The 20,420-nt window shown below is 35.2% G+C and overlaps 1 protein-coding gene across 6 annotated transcripts in view; it reads right to left on the reverse strand.

The window, feature by feature from the left end:
- Window positions 1-20,420, reverse strand: part of MYO6 (myosin VI) — a 117,262-nt gene that overhangs the window by 10,815 nt on the left and 86,027 nt on the right. For 3 of the 6 annotated variants that reach the window (XM_074581340.1, XM_074581337.1, XM_074581339.1), the window contains 12 exons: window positions 19,191-19,284; window positions 17,056-17,186; window positions 16,840-16,917; window positions 15,829-15,958; window positions 14,262-14,352; window positions 12,858-13,008; window positions 11,353-11,561; window positions 10,895-10,973; window positions 8,475-8,635; window positions 5,215-5,244; window positions 4,679-4,717; window positions 1,184-1,287 (listed from right to left, as the gene is read on the reverse strand). In XM_074581340.1, the coding sequence (XP_074437441.1) occupies window positions 1,184-1,287; window positions 4,679-4,717; window positions 5,215-5,244; window positions 8,475-8,635; window positions 10,895-10,973; window positions 11,353-11,561; window positions 12,858-13,008; window positions 14,262-14,352; window positions 15,829-15,958; window positions 16,840-16,917; window positions 17,056-17,186; window positions 19,191-19,284 (1,297 nt within the window). Of the gene's footprint in view, window positions 1-1,183; window positions 1,288-4,678; window positions 4,718-5,214; window positions 5,245-8,474; window positions 8,636-10,894; window positions 10,974-11,352; window positions 11,562-12,857; window positions 13,009-14,261; window positions 14,353-15,828; window positions 15,959-16,839; window positions 16,918-17,055; window positions 17,187-19,190; window positions 19,285-20,420 lie in introns of those variants that run through there. The other 3 variants (XM_074581342.1, XM_074581341.1, XR_012586322.1) reach the window with 2 other exon arrangements.

Below are 20,420 nucleotides of genomic sequence, written 5' to 3' on the forward strand. Positions count from 1 at the left end.
GAAAGATCCTTGGAGTGCTATATGTCCTTTTCTCCTTTAGAGGAATGGCAGTCCCCAAAGTGGCTGTTCTACTGTGAGATTTGGAGCAGCGAAATCCTACAAATAAAATTTCCACTTTGCTAAATTTGTCTGTTGACATTATCACAAGCCAAGCCGTACAGAAACAGACAAAATTTCATGGCTGAACTTTGTTTCTGCAGCTGAAAAAAATCAGCAATTTGACTGCTCAGATGTAGGTTCTTTTTCCACTTTATCAAATGTATTTAATTTTGCTGAATTTCATGATACTAACAGACTACATGATTGGAAGGCTTTTTTGTTAATCACCTAAGAGTATCCAAACTTGCTTCACTAGGGATGAACACACATTAGCACCATATATTACTGCACCACCTATTCAGCTGAAAACATTGCTCCAGTCTTGCATATGTAAAAACAATAGGGACACCGTTCAAATTTGGAGCTAACTTTAGGTTTTAAATACAAACAGAGAGAATGGATTTTTTTCCAATTTCTACATCCGGGGAGAAATTTTGAGTTAGCTTAAATCAGAAATTAACCAACTGCTTTCAATCAGAAGCAGGAAGAAACAGTAACATGTAATAAAGGAATAATTCTTATCTGTTTCTATCTTTGTAACACTGGGGGAAAATTAATTACTGTCCCAACTGTGAGCTTCCCAAGTTACACATTTTGAAAATTAAAGAATAATCTGAATATTTAAGACAGAAAATATTTTATGCTGTGCTTTACATGACATATTTGCTTTTTGTGATTTGGTGACAGCAAGCAGTGATAGCAAAAAACGTTAGAACATGAAAATTCTAGGTAAAGCATTACTATTATTCCCTTTGTGGAAATACACAAAACCAAGATGATTTAATTAAGAAATCATAACATGTATTTGATTCTGTGTGATTCTGTGATTTTATGGCCCAAGCAGTTTAACATCAAAAAATATATATTCAGTAAAGGAGTTATAAAGCAAACTGTTTCCTCAGTATGGAAACAGTTTCATTCACTGTTCTCCTTGGGGTAATAGAACTTTTTAAAAATCAACATCCATTCAAACCTGAATAAGTTCATGAGCAAGTTTTCATCTTTGTCGTAGGAAGGAAGTAACACCTTTCATACAACTAGAACTTGACTTCTCAAATAAGAAAAAAAAAAAAAAGCAACTTACCACAGGATGTATTGATTGTATCGCGAAGCTCTGCATATTTCCACTTACTGAGATCATGCTTCTTAGTACCAGCGGCAGCTTTCGTGGCTTGAACTGAAGGACTCCTACAATTATTAAAAAAATAATATGTATTTTCTCAAGCATGAAACAGGAGTTGTTACAACAGAAGGAACGGATCACATGATCAACACTGCAGCATGCTTACTACAATGAAAATCATCAGCAGCGGGACTGAATTCAAAGGCAAAATATAATTTTATTTTCAAGATGTTCAAATGATTAAGAAAAAGTGAAGGCATTTTTTATGTCCAAAATCATATAATAACCTGATTGGTTGCCTAGAGATTAAAAGGAATTGTCATTAATAGTTAACACTTATGTGTGAAAAGGCGCATATTCTATTCATGTATACCTCACCCCACGCTGATGTACATTTTTCTTGGTACTAGTCAAGATGCAGAATACAGACAACAAAGAGTGGACATATACATTTTCAGTTCCATTCAAAAAACAGATGAGGAAAAATATTTCAGAAGTAAACAAGGAGAAGGGAAATAAAGTGTTTCCGCTGCTGTTCAAAACTGGATTAGGACAAAATCCTTGTTCCAAGACTAGAGAAAATATTCTGTGTCTTTGACAAAAGACTAGTTTGAGAGAAGAAATCAAATTACTATATTTCTCTATTAATTGCATAGTAGCTGTCTGAGAACAGCAATATTTATTTGGGGACGGAGGGGAAACCATTAAGAGCTATCAAGTTAAAAAAGACCACTCTCAGAAGAAAGGCTGACCAGTACTAGAAACATCTAGAAACAGATTTTTCAACGGCAAAAGATATTCGTCATGTAGGTACTATGCAATAAAGTCAACAGCAAATGCAACTAAGAAATTAGTACTAAAATCTCCATCATCTTTAACAGTATGTATAAGGTTATCCATTTAACAAACAAACACCATGTGTATACATATAAACATAAACCTGAAAATTAATATTTTTTTTCTTAAAAATGGTATGGATAAGAAGTGGAAGAACTCTCCTTTAGGAATGGCAAACTTCCCATGGACTATTTGGATATAAACTAAGTCCAAAACACTCCAACATTCAGCGACCATCAGAATACTTTTTAAAAACTAAGGAATTAAAGAACGGACACATGATTTTACCAACCACTGCTAATGCCCGTGACTAAACACAAGAGGCAAACTTATCAATTATCTTTCAGGATAATTATCTTTTTTCTGAACAAATCCTCTCAGATCCTGAAACTAGATCTGTAACAGGGTAGGAGAATACTTGATGCAGTATGTCACATTAAAAATTCACAGGAAAGAAAAACAGAAGAAACCAGACCTTTCCAGTTAAAGTCTGTTTGAGCAGCAATATCTTTGTGGGACTGTTACATTATTACAGTACTTCTAATCCATTGAATATTATTTGAAACTTTATTTTCCCCTAAAGGTCTCATGTGGGACTAAGAAGTTTTATGTTGTTTATTTTCCCTTTTTAGTTAATAGGCTATAAATACATTTTCTGTGAAAAATTTCTCTATGTAGATATAGCAGTTCTGAAAGCAGAGATAACTAATGGAATTTATTTTAAAGTTTCATAGAAAATAATAAGCTGTTTAACCAAATGTTCTTCTTAATAGCAACTGAACTATATCTTCAGATGTAATTAAAACTACTGAATTGTACTGTTTGTTGCAGCATCAGCTTAATTATGCCTACTCATACCACTAATCTGAGTCAACACACAGCTTCCAGTTACGGTATGTGAGAAGTCTGACACAAAAAAGTTACCCCTTTGACTTTTCATCAATACACAGCCAAGGGACAGGAACTCTTCCTCACCCTTAGCACTACTCATAAGTGTAAACCAAACAATTACATAGTTTCCTTCAAAACATATATTTTAATATTTTGTTATCATTGGCATACCTGTACGACATTAAAGGATTGCTGCTAAATGTAATTTCCGCTGCCTGGTGTCTAACCTTCTTGAACCTAATTTGACAAATCCTAAGGATTTTCCTTATTTAGCAACACTACCCACCACCACTCTAGAGTTTGCTACATAATTTAGAGCAGCAGAACTAGGCTGTAAGATCTCTAGTTAAACTAGTAATCTTTAAGAATGCTAATCCAATTGAGTGGCTTAGCCTTTCCATTACAGTACGACTCTGCACTCTGCAGATCACTCGTTTGTTTTCTACATGACTTTAAGCATAACAGTCTGGCAGTAAGAAGTGCATCACACTTGACAATCAGTTTTCACCGCCCAATCTGACAAAGTTATATACCGTAAACAGTATTTTCAGACTTAAAAAGTCTCAAGTATATGAAAAGTGAAAAAAATTGAGTTAAACAAGCATGCAGTAAGTATTGCAATTTGAATTCAACCAAAACACAGAGCCTCTGATTTTGCTCCAAAGATTTATGATATTTTTTGTACATTAAGAATTGGACATTGTCATTGGAACTATGTCAATATATCCAATACAATCGAGCCATCTAAATTCACACGCAACCTTAATTACACACAACATTGTTTACTCCTATTCTTAAAATACCACTGCAAGAAAGAAATTTAGTTAACAGCTGCATTCCCAATTACAATGCTACGACTAGAAAAAACATCAACCATGTGAGACAGATCATCTTCAGCCTATATATATACACAGCATAGTAGCTTGTTTAACAACCCATCCACTTTAAAAAAAAATAAATTGATTCTTATGTAAGCTTCGGCAAATGAATGTCAAAAGGTTATTTTTGTCCTCAAGTTACACAAAACACTCTTTAATTACTCACCAATAGAGAGGACATTATAACAATTTCTTTCAGCAGAGAATTAGTATTCTGACAGAAACTAGTATGAAACTATTAGAGTAGAATTGTATTCAGATCCAAACCTGGACTCTGCTTTCCTCCTGCGTTGTGCATAAAACCTTGCATCAGCATTCAAGAAATCTCAGAAGGGGAGTTTAGATGTCTTATGAGGGGTTTTAATATGCTTTTAACACGGTAATTTTCAACACTGCTTTTATTTGAAGGAAATTATAACTAGAATATTTTCTTATTAAAAAAGCACTAACTGTTAATTAATGTTAAATAACTTCATTAACTCTTGTTGAACGTGTAGAAACCCTCCTTCGAAAGATGTGGAGCCTAGTTTTCTATTATCATAATAAGAAAGGTGAAAAGAGAAGAAAGCTGGAGGCACATTATCAAAATTACACAAAATATCAGGATACCTGAACTATTCTTTTTTTTTTAATATATAATCAATTAAAATAGCAGAAAAATAATCACTGAAAAAGGTGCTGATATGGGAAATTTACCCAAAAGAAATAATTTACTTGTTTCCTTACCACTTAAAAAAAACCCCAACAAATCAGATTCCATTACTTTTCATTCCATAGTAATTCAACCCATTTCACGTGTGATTTCTTTTTATAAAATGATTGATTCATTTGGTGGTGTTTTCTCACCTACCTAGACAATATTTCTGACATTTCTGTGGCCATTTGTTCCCTATAAGAAAATTCATAAATAAGCATAAACCAAACATATTAATATAAAAATAGCCTTTACAACTGATAGTCTCTTGCCAACCAAACTGAAGATAATTCAAGTGCACAAAAAAATTGGCTACTTATTTTAAATAAGTTTCATTCTTATATATATACACACACATACATAGATATATATAGAGAGTCCTGATTCTGTAAAGAGCAATAAATCGCCCAGGGCAGTGAAAAAGGATGGTATGTGAAAAAATTTACAATAATTATATAATCATCTTTAAATAGGTATTATTAGGTATATTAGATTATTAATTTGTTTATTAGACTTAAGCAAGGGAGTGGATACAAGATATTACGAAATGATTTAAAGTTTACAGATGCACAGATGCTAATAAAAATTATTATGGGGTATTAGTAAATAAGAGGACAATATCAATTTCCTTTGAATTAATTAGTGTTACTTTTTTTTCTGTTAGAGCATTCAAATGGGAAAAAATGCCATACGCAGTCATTTGCAGCTTTGTTCCATTGGCTCTGCAAATAGAAGATATTTATGTTAGACAGACTACTTCCTTGTTACCTTCCTAATAATCTTAAATGGGGAAAGGTGGGTCACTATTTCTTGCTCTGTCGCATCTTATTTACTTATTTACATGAATTTTTTATTTTATCTTACTTTTACTGAGAAACAGGATTCTACAGATCTTTTTCTTCCATCTTTCTCATTCAATCACGAGTGTTGTATTATTTTTAAAAAGATAAATTAAGATAATCTGGAAAAATTGTACAAGCGAAAACTTCCTCCACCCTTTCACTCCCCCACTCCACCTTTCAAAATCAAAGATTGTGCCTGGATAAGCATATTGCAAGAAATAACAGCAATCCTCATGCAGCTACTCTGGGAACAGGACAGAGAGCTTCTTCATGCAAGCTGTGAAAAGACACTGAGTCTCATTGCCATAGTGAAGACCCACATGCATACACACAGCACCGAATATGCTACAAATTAGAACTTATTTGGATTGTTCCAACACAACGCACAGAACAGATATACTCACAACACCTTCACCGAGGCTAGATTATTTTGGCGCTATATGCTATACTGTATGTTTTAATAAGCCACATACATTAAAAATATTGCACAGTTGAAAACAGGTATCTACTATTTAACTAATTTTTTACTTAAATGCTAAATTCTGTCAGTTTACCCCTAGGTGCAGTAAATCTCTTATTACACATGCTTTCAAATTGTGTATCAGTAGTAAAATTGTATGAAGCTAGAAGAGATTCAGCATATCAGCACAGAATAAGTACAAATAAAAATGCTGGACCTACTGCCAAAACAAACAACTTTTCTTCCATGACAGAAGTCAACGAGTATATTTCTCAAAGAAACTACTAATACTTATGAACTTTTAAATATCTACGAAACCTAACGGTGAATGCAACAAGGTATTGAGGAGAAAGAGAAATAAAGTAGAGGCTACTCATTTGCAAGTATGACAACACTTAAGTATCATATGTTCCTTAAAAATAAGCAAAATACAAGTGTGTCTTCAAAGTGGCACATAAAAATCACCTTGTTCTTACTATTTTCACTCCACAGGTAGTGCAGTACAATGGAAAATTCCCTTTCATCCATGCCAACGTGTAAGCATGAAATAATTTTTTACAAAATTGTGTGAAAATACTGTAGAACCAGCATACTGCATGAATTCAGTCCGGAGTGATACATGTTTTATCTTACTACAGCAAAATTTAACAGAAGAGGGAACTACAGACACATAAAGGTCACAGTGATTTCAATGTATCATATGGTAATACGTAAGTCTCGACTCAAGGGGATGGCAGAATATAACTTCCTTAGACTTTAGTAATATTTTAATTTATATCAGTTAAAATAAGTCCTGAGAATTTATGTTCAAATTATTAAATGACACGCTTTGTTCAAACCAATTAATAGTTTTCATTTCAGAGAAGAATTCCCACAGTTTCTATCTTTAAGCCGACTCCTGCAGTTACGTGGATATCTACCCTTGGATTTCAGCAGAAGATACTGGGGTCTGGGGAAGGTTTTAGTTTGTTTTGAAACAAAACAAAATAAAGTCAAACCAAAGGTGAAATGAAAAGAATTTTCTTCCATTTTTGGACATGTTTAAAACTCTTTGAAGTAGACTGCAGAAACAGAAAGAAAAAAATTTGCTAATGAGCTAAAAAGAAATCTCATATAAACAGAAATATCTCTCTACTACTGTTTTTCTAGATTTATATATTATCTTGCTCAAGAAAGGATTTACATCACTTTGTTACTGTCTTCAGACCATTCTTCACTTTCCAATCATTCAGAAAAGTGTCTTCATTCTCCTACCGCTAGCTACACAGCAGACAGAAACTGTCAGTCATAACTATCAGGATGGTTAGTTCATCATCCACTCTGGGACTACAAAGGAAGACAAATACCAGGATCATCCATAAGCAGTTTGAAACACTGGAGATCAGAGCTTCACTGACAGAAAAGTTATTGACTTCTCTGAGCCCTTCTTGTCTAAAGCCTGCCTTCTTTCATATTTAAGAGAAGTTTGCCAGGTTGCAACACTTGAGTAACTTTGGGTTTACCTTCAAAATATGCATCTAAATCCAAACAGGGAAAGTACAAAAATCTCCAGAATGCTGTCTGGGAAAAACCTGGACATCCAACTGAGCACATTAAAGTCTTATCTGAGACAATATGACAGCTATTGTGTAACTAAGGGCAAAACCACAATAATTGTCGTGGAAGTGTCTAAAAATCAGTACTGTACGTGACAAAATTTACCTAGCTATCTCACGTAGGTATACAGTTATTAAAAAAAAAAGTATACATCTAGATAAAATTTGAGTTGTAAAGAGAACACATCTGGGAGCTTAAAATTCCATGGAAACACTTGGGGTTTTCTTATACCCCTTCTTTCAACAACAACATACCGAGTAGACTAGCACCAATGAAGTCACTGATGACATGATTGTGTTCTTAGGTCCCTTTATGCAATTTGACCAGTAAGTACCATTTTTACAGGAATTTCTAAGTTGCTTCTAAGACATCACCCTTCACACATGAAGAGCTCTTGATTTGCAGGCAGTGTGGATCCGTATACCAAAAGCCAAGCACTTCTGGCGACACATCAAAAGTTCAAAAAACCCAAAACAATATGCTTAAGACAACATTTATTTGTCAAATGCATCTATGTTAAAAATATTCATTCCACTTTAAAAAACTTACCAGTCAGGACACAGAAATAACTACTATTTCTGCATTCAAAAAGGGTTTCTTGTTTAAAAAATAACACACACAAATTCACACCGTACTACTGGAACCATCACGTACCAGAAAGGGTATATATATTTTATTACTACTTACCACTGAAGAAATTCCATTCAATACTTTATATGACTCATAAAAATCACAATTCAAATTGGTTGCCATCTTTGCCAGAACTCAAAGAGAGAACTGCAGTCATATTCACAAGCACCCATTAGATTACTGATGTAGCAAGATGCAAAATGGAGAAAGTCTTTTGCAAACGCAATATATTTCCAAAAATTACATGAGTTAATTTGAAAAATATTCCAACACACAGACTTAAAAGGTCAACTAATTAGTACAAAATTACAAAATACATAAAACCAAAAAGAGTAGAGTCTTCTCAAAGGATCAGGATAGGAAGAAGACAAAAAAAAAAAAAAAAGAGAGAGAGAGAGTGAAATTTAACTACTTAACCCCATACCTGCGCAATCCTATATCAAGCTGAGCCTCATCACTGATGAGTTCTGCCTCACTCTGGGCAATTCTCATTGCAAGTTCATGATCACGACGTTCCTGTTCAAGCACTGCCTGGTGCTGGGATTCCTCTTCTCGTTCTCTAGCTAGCTGAGCCTCAATTTCAGCCTGTTTTATAAAAAACACACCTTTAACCTTATCCAATTAAAACCAAAATTTACCTAAGCAAATTATTAGAAAAATAAGCCAAGTGGTATATTTACATATTTCAAAACATGCCAAATTTACAGAACTGAAAAAGTAACAGCATTAGCATTTAGTTTGACCCAAGAAAAACAAAACAGCTACAGATTGCCTCTTGGTTTTCATACTCTTTATCAAATCATTATTATCCATCACTTGTGTTACCTTTTCAAATTAAATTGTCAATCAATTATTCCTTATTTAAAAAACACATTAAGCTTTTTGTTAGCTATTACAAAAATTAGACTTCAAAAGTTTTTAGAATCATTAAAACTCAGATGATACAGAGCAATATGGTTACTCCTCCATCGCGCTAACAAAATACCCCCTTGTTATTCTGCACTTGGCATTATAGGACTTTACAATAGTCATTGCTTTGCATACAGGTCCATGGTTCATTTTGAAAAGGGATCAAGACAAACACTGGAATCCTCTGTGGACCTGATCTGGCTTTGAATTTAAGCAAATGGTAAAATTACAACTTACTGCAATGCAGAAGCAATCCAGATACACTGCCTCTGCAGAGCAAAACTATAATTCTAGTTTACCATCATTATTTAACAAAGGATCTTGCACGTCTTTGTTACACACAAAGGTAATATGCAACCACCCATTTCATACTTCTGGAAGTCATACATGCCAAGTCTTAGTAGTGCCTTTCTTGGTGCCCAAAAGTCAACAAAGGAGACAAAGTGACTTCCCACTCATCATCATGAATTTGCACCACTAAAGCTGTGCAGTAGCACCAGTGACTTTGCCCTATGAAAGCCATTTTAGATTAGCTGATAGTAACAACCACCAGACAGAGAGAGAATGAGTAATTAACTGTATGTAGAAGAAAGAAACACCCTACTGGATTATGTACCTGCTTTGTATCCAAACACGGCGTTTCTAAGTAAAAGTGTAAATTACATTCTGCATTGCAGATATCCACATGCCAGAAACAAAGAAACATAAATAAAGACAAGATGCTCATAGCGCTGGCAGACCAAGTTTTTAAACCTTCAGGCAACAGGCCATCTTGCTTCCTCAGTGGACAAAATTTAATCCATTTAAACTGTCCCTGAATGGAACTTATCCTATGAATTTCACACAAAACACTAGGCACATCTGTAATGGTCTCCAAGCAACGATTTAGAGACTAGCCAAAGAGCAGCTTACTCTTTTTATGTTTAACTTCTGCAAGCTGGTACTGTTTATTATTCTGATACAGGTGACTGGGCCAATAACACAGGAAAGATTAATTTTTCATGAAAGTTAGGCTATAATTTCTCTGTTAATTTATGAAGAATGAGGGTGGGTGATAGAAAATAGTATGCAGACACAAGGAGGATAAGCAGTGCTAGGCTCACTCCAGGGATAACAAGATATAGGAGAAAAAAATCTGTTTCTGGTTAAATCATGGACAGGGCTTAAAATAGTCTGTAAACATCAGTGACCATGTCTGTGCTTGCTACAACTGCCCCTGCAGGGAAGCTTTTTCTCTCCGAGACTGCTCTCCCAGGTCACTCAGGCAATCTCTAAGAGAAGAGGAAAACAAGGGTATAGGGGCCAAGCACACCTTAGAGTGAGAGTTCATGATAGGATCAGTAAGAAGTGTCAGGCATCAAAAGGAGGAGGGGTGGAGGAGCAAGGTTTGAACAACATGTATTTATTCTACATTAAGGCAGTCAAAAGAGCTACTAGAGACAGCTCTGTACCCTCTCATTATTACCAATATTCTGAAAGTGTTTACAGTTAAGCTGTTACATGACACAGCCTGAGTCCAGATGTGACTTCTACTAAAAGCGTGACAAACTTGCCTGACATGGAACATCTGCAAAAACTTCAAAGGCTAAACTAGGATTCTCCAGTGCTGTGTATTTTTAACTTTAAAATAACTTTAAAAACCCTTTAAAAACAAAAGCACCTCTACTCAGAAGACTTGAACTTGCACGTGGACTAGAAACAGGTGATCCCTCTTGGGATGCCCTAATCATGATTTTTGCCTTACATTTACTACTAAAGCAACATTGCTGAATGACTCTGAGATGCCTATTTATAAAATGAAGCTGTTAGACTCAGTGGAGAACCTAAGCTGTGAAAAAGATTTAAAAAAACCCAACCAAAACACAAAAAACCCGCCAAAAAAAAAACCAACCAAAAAACCACCACCACAAAAGCCCACACAGCTAGAACATTAACCTGCATTCGCTTTTCTTCCTCTTCCCTCTTTTTCCTCTCTTCCTCTTCCTGTTTTCTCTTTGCCTCAATCTCAGATTTCCTATTACAAAAGAGGAGGAGGAAATGCAAACGTGTTATTACAATGTAAGTCAACAAGAGATAGGAAAGCATCTTCCATAAAACTGAATGGTAATCCAGAAGTCACTATAATCCTGATGACAGGACACTATGTGCAAAGTCAAGAAACTTTCCAAGTCCATCTGCCCTTTCAGCTGCATCATATAATTTTTTTCATACTCTATTCTGACTACATTTACCTTATAAGTCACTAGGAAAGGAAACGTTTCAACACTGCATAGCACACCAGGAGTACAATCCAAGTGGCTCTCTTCAAGCATAGGCATAGTAAAAACAATCTCATTGAAGTGCCTTTCCTATTTTCTTCTCATTCTATAACGAGTAATTTATTCAAGACTCACAGACGTCTTTCCTCTTCTTCCTTCCTTCGTTGTTGTTCTTCCTCTTCACGTCTCTTTCTTTCTTTTTCCATTTCCTCCTGGATGCGCCGTAGCCTCTCTGCTTCCTCCTCTTGCTGTTTCTTCTTTTGCAGTGCACTCAGGAGTTGCTCTGAGCTTCTAACTAGAGCATCATATTCTTTCTGTATCTGTTCCCTAGTCATTATAGTGGTCTGCAAAATGAAATAATAAGAGGGGATGATATTCTTTTACATTTTTACCTCACTTTTAAAAAATGTATAGTGAAAAAATATTAAGTGAAATGAGAGCACTAAGCAGTACAATTAAATTATATATACAGTTCAGGGTGGGGGAGCTTGAGCTCGTCCTTCCCTTCCTTCTTAAAATCCCAAAGACCCATTACTCTTCTCTCTCATATAAAACCACACAAAGTAACCCCAATTTTATCACAGAAGTTCAACATGACTTCTCTTTAAAACATGCCTTCATTTTTCAAACCTTGCAGTTGTAACCAGCAGAAATTAATTTTTACCGAGCTAAGATGAAAACTAAGGCCCTCCTATGTCATAGCGAAGAGTAGTTTCCCTTACTATGTGTGCTAGCACTCAGAAAAAGTATTGGACTATGCTGTGACTTTTTTTAGTCACAAGCATTAGTAGCAAGTAACAGGTTGAAAATACTTAAAACAATAGCCTTTGCTACATGTGTTTTCAAACCTCACCGATAGCTACAATTTAATTTCATTTTACAATTCACATTGATGGATACTAATAAACCTGCGATATGGGGTGTTTGCTCTTTGCTGGGGGTGTATCATGACGATAATCAAATTATCTTCTTTTTATTAAAAAGAGAACTGTAAGTTTTACTCTATTATCTTTTCGACTGTGATTTTAAATAGAAAAATCTCAATACGGTACACTGAGAAAGCTATAACATCGCATGAAACAAATTTTCAGCACAACGTCTTCTAACGTTAATAAATCCCAGCGTGCTTTCATTTTGTCTGTGTGCTCTTATGGTAAGACACTGAGAACTATAGACCCTGAAGCATAATCAGTAAGCTGAATTCTCTTTACTACCCAAGTCTGAAATACCTCATAACTGGAATGTAAATCTCTTCACTCTGAGATAAACGCTTGAACGTTTCAGCCCTGACTGATTTAAAACATTGCTAATATGCATTATTCCAATAATAAAAGCAACGAGCAAATTATTAACAACACGTCGCACAATATCAACATGCATTTTTGCTTTAAATTCTCCAGTGCCAGTTTTAAAACACAGATAATAATACCAAAGTCTAGATGTATATATTCCGTTTCAGGATTCACTTCAGTTACTTTCACAAATAACTTTAAACAGGATTTACCCAGTGTCTCTGAAAGTTAAGACCTCTATATAAAAATGTCTTTTCTATTAAGAAAAATATATTGGCCTTCTATTTTAGGCTAAATTTTTTAAAAGATTCCAGCAATAAGAAACTATTTCTCTAATTATTACCATACCTTAATTTTGGTCATTGAAGCATCAATAGAATACTCCAGTTCCTTGACCTGCTTGCTTGTCTCCGCCTTCCCCTCCTTTAGAGCACTTACTACTTCATTAAATTTATCAAGTCTCTTCTTCAGGGTACGCACTTTTATCAGGCCATCAATGCTGTGAAGGTAAGACACTTCATTTGTATCTTGAGATTTATTTTTTTTTTTTTACAAGGTGATATTTTACAAACTACCACTAATCACTCACATTAAAGAGGTAGATAGGGGAGCCAAGTTACACTTTTTGATAAAACTCACCTTCTTTTTTTGAAATTCAAACATTATCACATGAAGTAACTAAGCAATGGAGCCTTTTGCAAATAATAATTAAAACTGATTAGCAGACAGTGAGTCAAAATGAAAAAACTCATTTTTATTTTGAGAATTAATGTGTGTTGTTGGGTTTTTTTTTCCAGTAACACATCATTAGTATCCACGAGAGGATTTTGACTGGAATGGATAAAGGTTGAGTTGTGCCACTTACTCAAAGAGCAACTGAATGAGATAAAACTTAATTATGCAGCAGGGAACCCAGCCATTAGACCCCAAAAAGGGAAGAAAAAAAAAAAGTCTAGAAAATAAAAGTCTAGGAAAACTTGGAGCTTTTTAAAGAACTAATACTGAAGGCCACATATACAAGGTCACAACTCTGCAAAGAAAGGCTTCCTAGACAGAAATCACTGAACTGGCATTCAGGAAAACACCACACAAAAAGGAGAAACTAAATCAAATCATTAAAGATGAGTATAGAACAGCTTAAAAATACAGGAATATGGTCAGAAATGCCAAGGTGCAAAATGAAACACAACTATCAAAGGATATAAAAGAAATCATTTTACAAGAACACCATTATTAAAGAACAGAGTCAGTTCTCTATCAAAGAACAAAAAGGTGTCAGCAGAGCTTAATAAGTGAAAGGTTTCTTCCATCAGTATTGCATGTGGTCAGATTAAAACTAATGGAATTATTAATTTCAAGAGAAGACAAGACAGACAGAACACACAATTATTTTTAAGATAAAAAAGAAAGAAGGCCTATAAAGGAAGGTGTGAAAGGGTAAAGGACAAAAATTAATGAGCTTAAATTTCATTTAGAGAGTCTTAACTAAGGATTTTAATAACTAGGCTAACACTGAAGGATTTTATGAACAAAGAGCTAAACAAACATCTCTTAGGAAGGGTTCAGATTTAGTCTATTCATCCTTGGGAAAGAGAGGAGGAACACAGCATCTCTCAAAATCTCTTTCAGTCATACTTAGCGTCATCCTATGACTTCAGATATATTTAATTAAACATAGTAAGTCTCTTCTTTACATTCACAAGAAAATATTATTAAAAATCCATTTTCTTCAAGTAAGGAATATCCTCTTACCGTGGTTTGTGCTTTCTCTTGCAAAGCCACATACGAATAGTCTTTTGTATTTTAATGCAGGCACTGGCTCGATATTTTATCTTATTTTTCACTGTAAACATACAGAAGATACTGAGTCTCAATGGTTTATACAATTTAACACATCTCCTTTATTACTCACACACTTGATGGCTCAAAACTGTACGTAGACTGCATGTGCTTGAGGGCTAGGTCTGTATCGGAACCACAACACTTAATACACAGCAGGCAACAGAATTCACAGTCCTGAGCGAGGCATAGAGGCTCCCTCACAAAACAAACAGGAAAAATTAAGCATGTGCACACTCACACACATGCACTCCAGCCTCCAGATTCAGAGACATCTGTAACCTCAGTGAAAAGGCACCGGACCTAGCAAGAAGGAAATGCTCAGCTCAAAGTCTACTAGACTTAGGTGATCACAAAGATGAACTCTACTTTCCATGTATCTATTTCAGCTTTATTCTGGGGATAAAATTAGGTTCCAGTTTCCCATAAGACACACAAAAAAGTAAGACACACCAAACCAGCATATTATTTCCCTGGGTTCCTTTTTTTTGGACACAGTGACAGACTTTCTGTCCTACCTTTCTGAAAAGATACACTAACCAACATAAATTTCTAGGTCAAAAACATGCTTTCTGCATTACAATTTCTGATGTCTGAATACTATGTGACAAGAATTCACAAATTCTATTTGCCTCAGTATAAACAGCAACAAATACTATCCAATCAGTGACAGATGCCAATGTCACAACTGTGCTGGCCCAAATTCACAGCCATAAGGCATGAGGCCTTCATACGTTTCTACCCCATCTTAATGTATACGTTCTACCCTCTGTCTTATTATAGATCCCTGACATCCTGCATCAGACCTTTTCCCATCTCACGGATGTCTTTACTGGAACACCCAACAAGCACCTATCTCTATTCCACACTGCCTCAATTCCTACTCTGCCCAGTAAACTGGGCAGGCCAAGGACTTTCAAACTGCGTTTTAATAGTGATAGGCATTTACTGCCGATCAGCAGTAAATCCTGGAGTGGAGATGTTGGCCCCATAATTCACATCAGTGCTTCCAAACACGCAGTTTCTGTCTAGAGATGACAACCTCTGGGCAGACATTTCCCAGAACTAAATGACTCCGTGTTGTCAGCTGAGAGTTGAACTACTGTTCTTTCCTGCTGATGTAGAAGCCTGCAAGTCTAGAACCCTGTAGAAGTCTAGAACCCTGCAAGATCTGTGATAGATAGTTATTTCTGTGCAAGGGTCTACCCAGGCTTCAGTAAGCACCCAAGCAGACTGGATACGGGAGATTGGTGGTGGGCTGTATGTTCCATTTTTAAAAGCCTCTGCTCGAAGACCCCCTAGAGGTACCTAACATAAAGTATATAAAAAAAAAAAATCTCACCAACCTTGAAAGCAATTACTCAAACTTTAGTATGTAACCATCTGCTATTCATGGCCTTAGTCACATTGCAGGATAATGATAATTGCTTTTCTATATTTTTAACAAACATTTTAATTTAAGAAAACAGAAAATACATACATTTAATCACTGAGAGCGAACACCATTGCACTTTTTTCCAACGACTGCAGATAAGCCAGCGATTCACTCGTTTAACTAGCTCTGCTAAGTGATCCGGATCAGACTTCATTATCTGATCAAACTCTGCAAACTAAAGAGATAAATAAAAAAAGTTTTACAAATCAGGAGAACAGAAAATGTTAGACATTATTATTTAAATGCATGTTGAGTTATAAAGGTAAAATATTTTTAACATAAACTGTATGTCATTGTATCAGCTTTCAATTAATTCAAATGAGCAAGTATGTCTGGCATCGCTTTATTCTTTAATGATAACAGAAATGACTACTGGGGAGTTTTGTTTGTTTTCTGGGCTTTTTTTTTTTGTTTAATTGATGTGCAACACTTGTCATTTTGAATAATCCAAGCACTTATTAATCACTAAATATATTTATTGCCAAAATTTTTAAGCAGTAATTGTTTGTGTACGCTTACTCTGTCCTTTTTTAACCTTTGTATAAGAGTCCAACTAAAGGTAACCTTTTCTGAAAATCCTGCACTTCTACTTTTCGGTAATTATGACAGCAAGGACATTCATCTGGGACTACAAAAATTTTCCTTTCTAGTCACAACAGCTCCCTAACTTGACCCCCTTTCTCTGCATAGCAACGCCAATGCTCAGAATCGCAGAAAGATATTTCAGTTATAAATAGATTTTACTAGAAAATATTTTTCCTTTGCTCTGAATTGTTCTTTTTATTAGTCAAGAAAAATCTTAAGTGACTGGTAGAATGTCTAGGAATAAAAACATTGCATTAGGAATACAGCAGTATTAGCAACCGTGAAACCAATTATATCAGGTTGGTCTGGGTTTTTTTCCTATAGAAAATGAACAGTATTTACAAAAAACCCTAGGCAATTTTATTTAAGTTGGCTGCACTTTTAGCAATGTGTTGAGCAATGCCACTAAAGCTCCCTTCCAACCCAAATTATTCTAAGATTCACATTCATGAACTCCAAGAGAAACACTACCTTGCCGGGTCTAAAAAACACCTTGGTTAACCCAAATTTGTAATCATTTTCATTCAGTCCCAAGGCTTTAAATAGTGCCTGAAACACAGAAAACAATTAGGATTATATTCTGCCTCCTTCAAAAAAAAAAAAAAAAAAAAGTTAAAAAACCCACAAAAACCCCTACCCACAATATGTTTTGTGTCCTGGATGAAGAAGAATTAATTTCTTTCTTACCTTGCAAAAAAGCCTAGGATCCAGACGAGCCAATTTGTCGGGCAAGTATTTCTTGTACATATTATAGAGTTCATGAAATGAAGCTCGTGAAGGGAAACCACCTTGCATCAAATCCAGAACAGACACCATTCCTAGATTCATCGAAAGACATGCACAAAAGGTATTATCAGTAAAATGAAAAGGAAGCAGTGATTTTTGTGATAACCAGTAGTTTATGACATAAGCCTCAAAGGCATTGCTCACACTAAACCACAAAGTTCAGCTGGGACTTGATCCAGCCTCTACTATTTCTTGATTATGTAAGCATTCACAAAAAGTTAATATTGAACAGATGAAAAGAGTACATACAATTTTCTCCTTATTTGAGAGGTAAGTAACATCCAATCATGCTGAGGATTTTTTTCTAATATTTCTTCTAAATATTTTTTTTTCTTTTTATCAGACTTGACATTTTCATTTTTAAAGAAAAATAACCAAAAAACTATACAATGCCCAGCGAGGCTTTTATTTTCATCATGATATTTGCAATATGTAGTACAGATGCAGCGTCCAATACACACACAGTGCTACAACATTTAGCGTACTTGCAGTAATAGGTATAAGCTGCTAAACTGTAATTTTAATGTCCCGAATACTGTTACTACATTTTAGCTCCAAGGACATCAGTAAAGCACAGACACAAAGTCAATAAAAGGGTCAAGCAGCACAGGCCATGCCCGTTTTTGCCCACTGCTTTACTTAACCCTATCAACAGATTTTGCACCTAAGATTTTACGTTAGCCCTTCACTTGTGGTTCCTGTCTTTAAACTTAATCTTTCACATATTTCCCTTCAATGGAAATTTGATTTGTTTACACTAACTCTTTCTTTTTCAAAGAAGATTTTATAGCATTACATCTTGTTTTTTTAACTTTACATATTATAACTTTGTTTTACTAGATTAAGCTTAATTTACTGTTGCTAAAGTAAGCACATAAAGAAAAGTGAGCTCGTAAGACTACTGTAAAGCATTGCTGTTGTTGGGGGGGATGTTAATTTGTTATTTTTTTCCTCTCTAACATTCCAAATGCACTTAATCTGAAGAGACCTACTGCTAATGATGTTAATGGAAATTCTAATTGCTGAAAAGTTGTTAAGCTTTTGTGAGGATAACATGACATATTAAACATGTGGACTTGTCAAAGTATCAGATGCAGAACCTCGAAGTATCTTTACTACAAATAGAGAAAAAATTAAGCACAAGCTACTGAAAGCATAGTAAGGGGAAAAAATAAATACTGCAGTACTTTGATGAACAAACACCCTGTGAAGAATGACAATACTAGCACCCTAATTCCCAAGCACGTGCTTCCTTTCACTGTTCAGTGAGGCATAAGTAAAACGCTAATAGTCTTTCTTTAAAATAAAGCTGTAAAATTGGAAAGAAGAATGAAAATGCAGCAATCCAACCTGTCGTATATAAAGCAACCAGAAAAACTACGCTGAAGTGTCCTTGTCGGAAGTTCAGCTCCAAATCAAACTAACAATGGTATAAAGAAATTTTGAAAAAGTAAATCAAGACAATTCAACTCTACCAATAGTACATATAAAATCAAAAAACACAAGTGTGTTCCAATTATTAGATATCTCAGCTAATACTGACTGCCTCTAAATGCATACAGGAGTGTTGAGCACTTCAACTGCCACAGTAATTTAAAGGAATTCTACTGTTCTGGACTGATCTGCAGCCCTATTAACACTGTGGGCAAAACAGACAGATGGCATTCAGCTCCAGATCAGGAAATCCAAATTTATGTACCAATAAATGGCTACGTGGCTTCTGACATATGCAGCTGGTGTCTGAACTCTCATTATAATCAATGGAAAAACAGTCAACAGAAATGACATCAACTCTTCTTGCAAAGAGGAGACCTTATGGCTGTTCAGATGAATTATTTCTAGGGTTCTATCGACTAAAATGAGAGTTAAGTTACTAAGAATCTAAATAACTGCTCACAAGATAAAATAAGCTACCTTCTAGAAAGCAACAGTTCAAGCAAGGAAATATTGCTTCCATCTCACATATTTCAAACTTAGGTCAATCTATAATGCCCAAAATAATAAACAGAGGGAAAAATATCAGAGGCATGCATTACCTGAACACTGAAGCTGAGAGAGGATCTGTCCTCCTTCAAACTGGTGATTTGTCATCTTCAAATTAGGTTTGATACAGCGAATAAAGCTAGACCCCTGTTACCGAAACAAGAAGTTAGCAGAATCTACATGTTTTTAAACCTCCTGAAATAATAGTTAGTTATTTAAGAATTATGGCTGAAAAAAAAAAAAAGATACAAAATAATAGTATTCTAAAAAAGAAATGCTGACGTTCTTTTTCTCTCATATATCAAGTTTGCACTCTAGCCTTAGCCTTGATGTAACTGATCTCAATGCTCAAGCTATTAATTGGATCCTCAACTTCTGGGTTTTCACCCAACTGTTCTTCTTAATGTTAGTACAAAATAATTACGATTTAGCAGTCTAGATTTTACTATTCTCATTATCATCTACAGTCACATCACCTAAATGCCTCAGTCCTCCAGAGTTCCCATCTGTGAACATTCTAACAGCCTCCTGACGTTGGAATCATGCCAGATGAACTTGACTTTCCTTTCTTCTAACTTTTACCTTTTACAGTTTCTTCTGGCTCATGGCTTAACTCTGCCTTCCCCCGTGTTGGCCGTCTCTGCTCCTCTCATCACCACGTGTGCTATCTCTACAATTTTGACCGCTGCTTTCTCTGATCACTTCACATTCATTAAGAATGACATTTTTGCAAAACACCATCATATTATTCAGACTTTCTCATAACAGGCGTCTGCTAACGATAACCCACCTTATATACTAAAACAAAATTGGGACTGAGAAAACATAATATTACTCCTGGTTTGCAGTGTTTTTTCTCTTTTTCCATCTCTCAGCTGAGAGTGAGAGAGCAACTGCCAAGGGAGCTCTACGTTAACACTACATCCTCAGTCATGGGTTAGATAAACTCAGAGCACAGCAAGTCTGGCCGCATACTTTTTCCCTGGACTAAGTCTCAGTTCCAGAGTGTTCTGTGTGAAAGATCATCTTTCTTTCAGACCAGCCTCATGAGTACAGTAAAATCTTAATGTCGGCTACACTGCAGCACCTGTCCTATTTGTTTCTCATGTTTTTCAGTTTTTCACCCCTTTTTCTTGACAGAGCATAACCTCATATCTAGAATTGGTTAGACCTAGACCATGTGTTCAAGAGAAACAAGAATGTGTTCCTACAAATACCAGTTCTAAAAAAAAAAAAAAAAAAAAAAGGGTGTATGTTCAACTACATGGAGAGTTCCACAAACT

Source organism: Larus michahellis, chromosome 3 (assembly GCF_964199755.1).
Source record: "Larus michahellis chromosome 3, bLarMic1.1, whole genome shotgun sequence".
NCBI classification, from domain to species: domain Eukaryota; kingdom Metazoa; phylum Chordata; class Aves; order Charadriiformes; family Laridae; genus Larus; species Larus michahellis.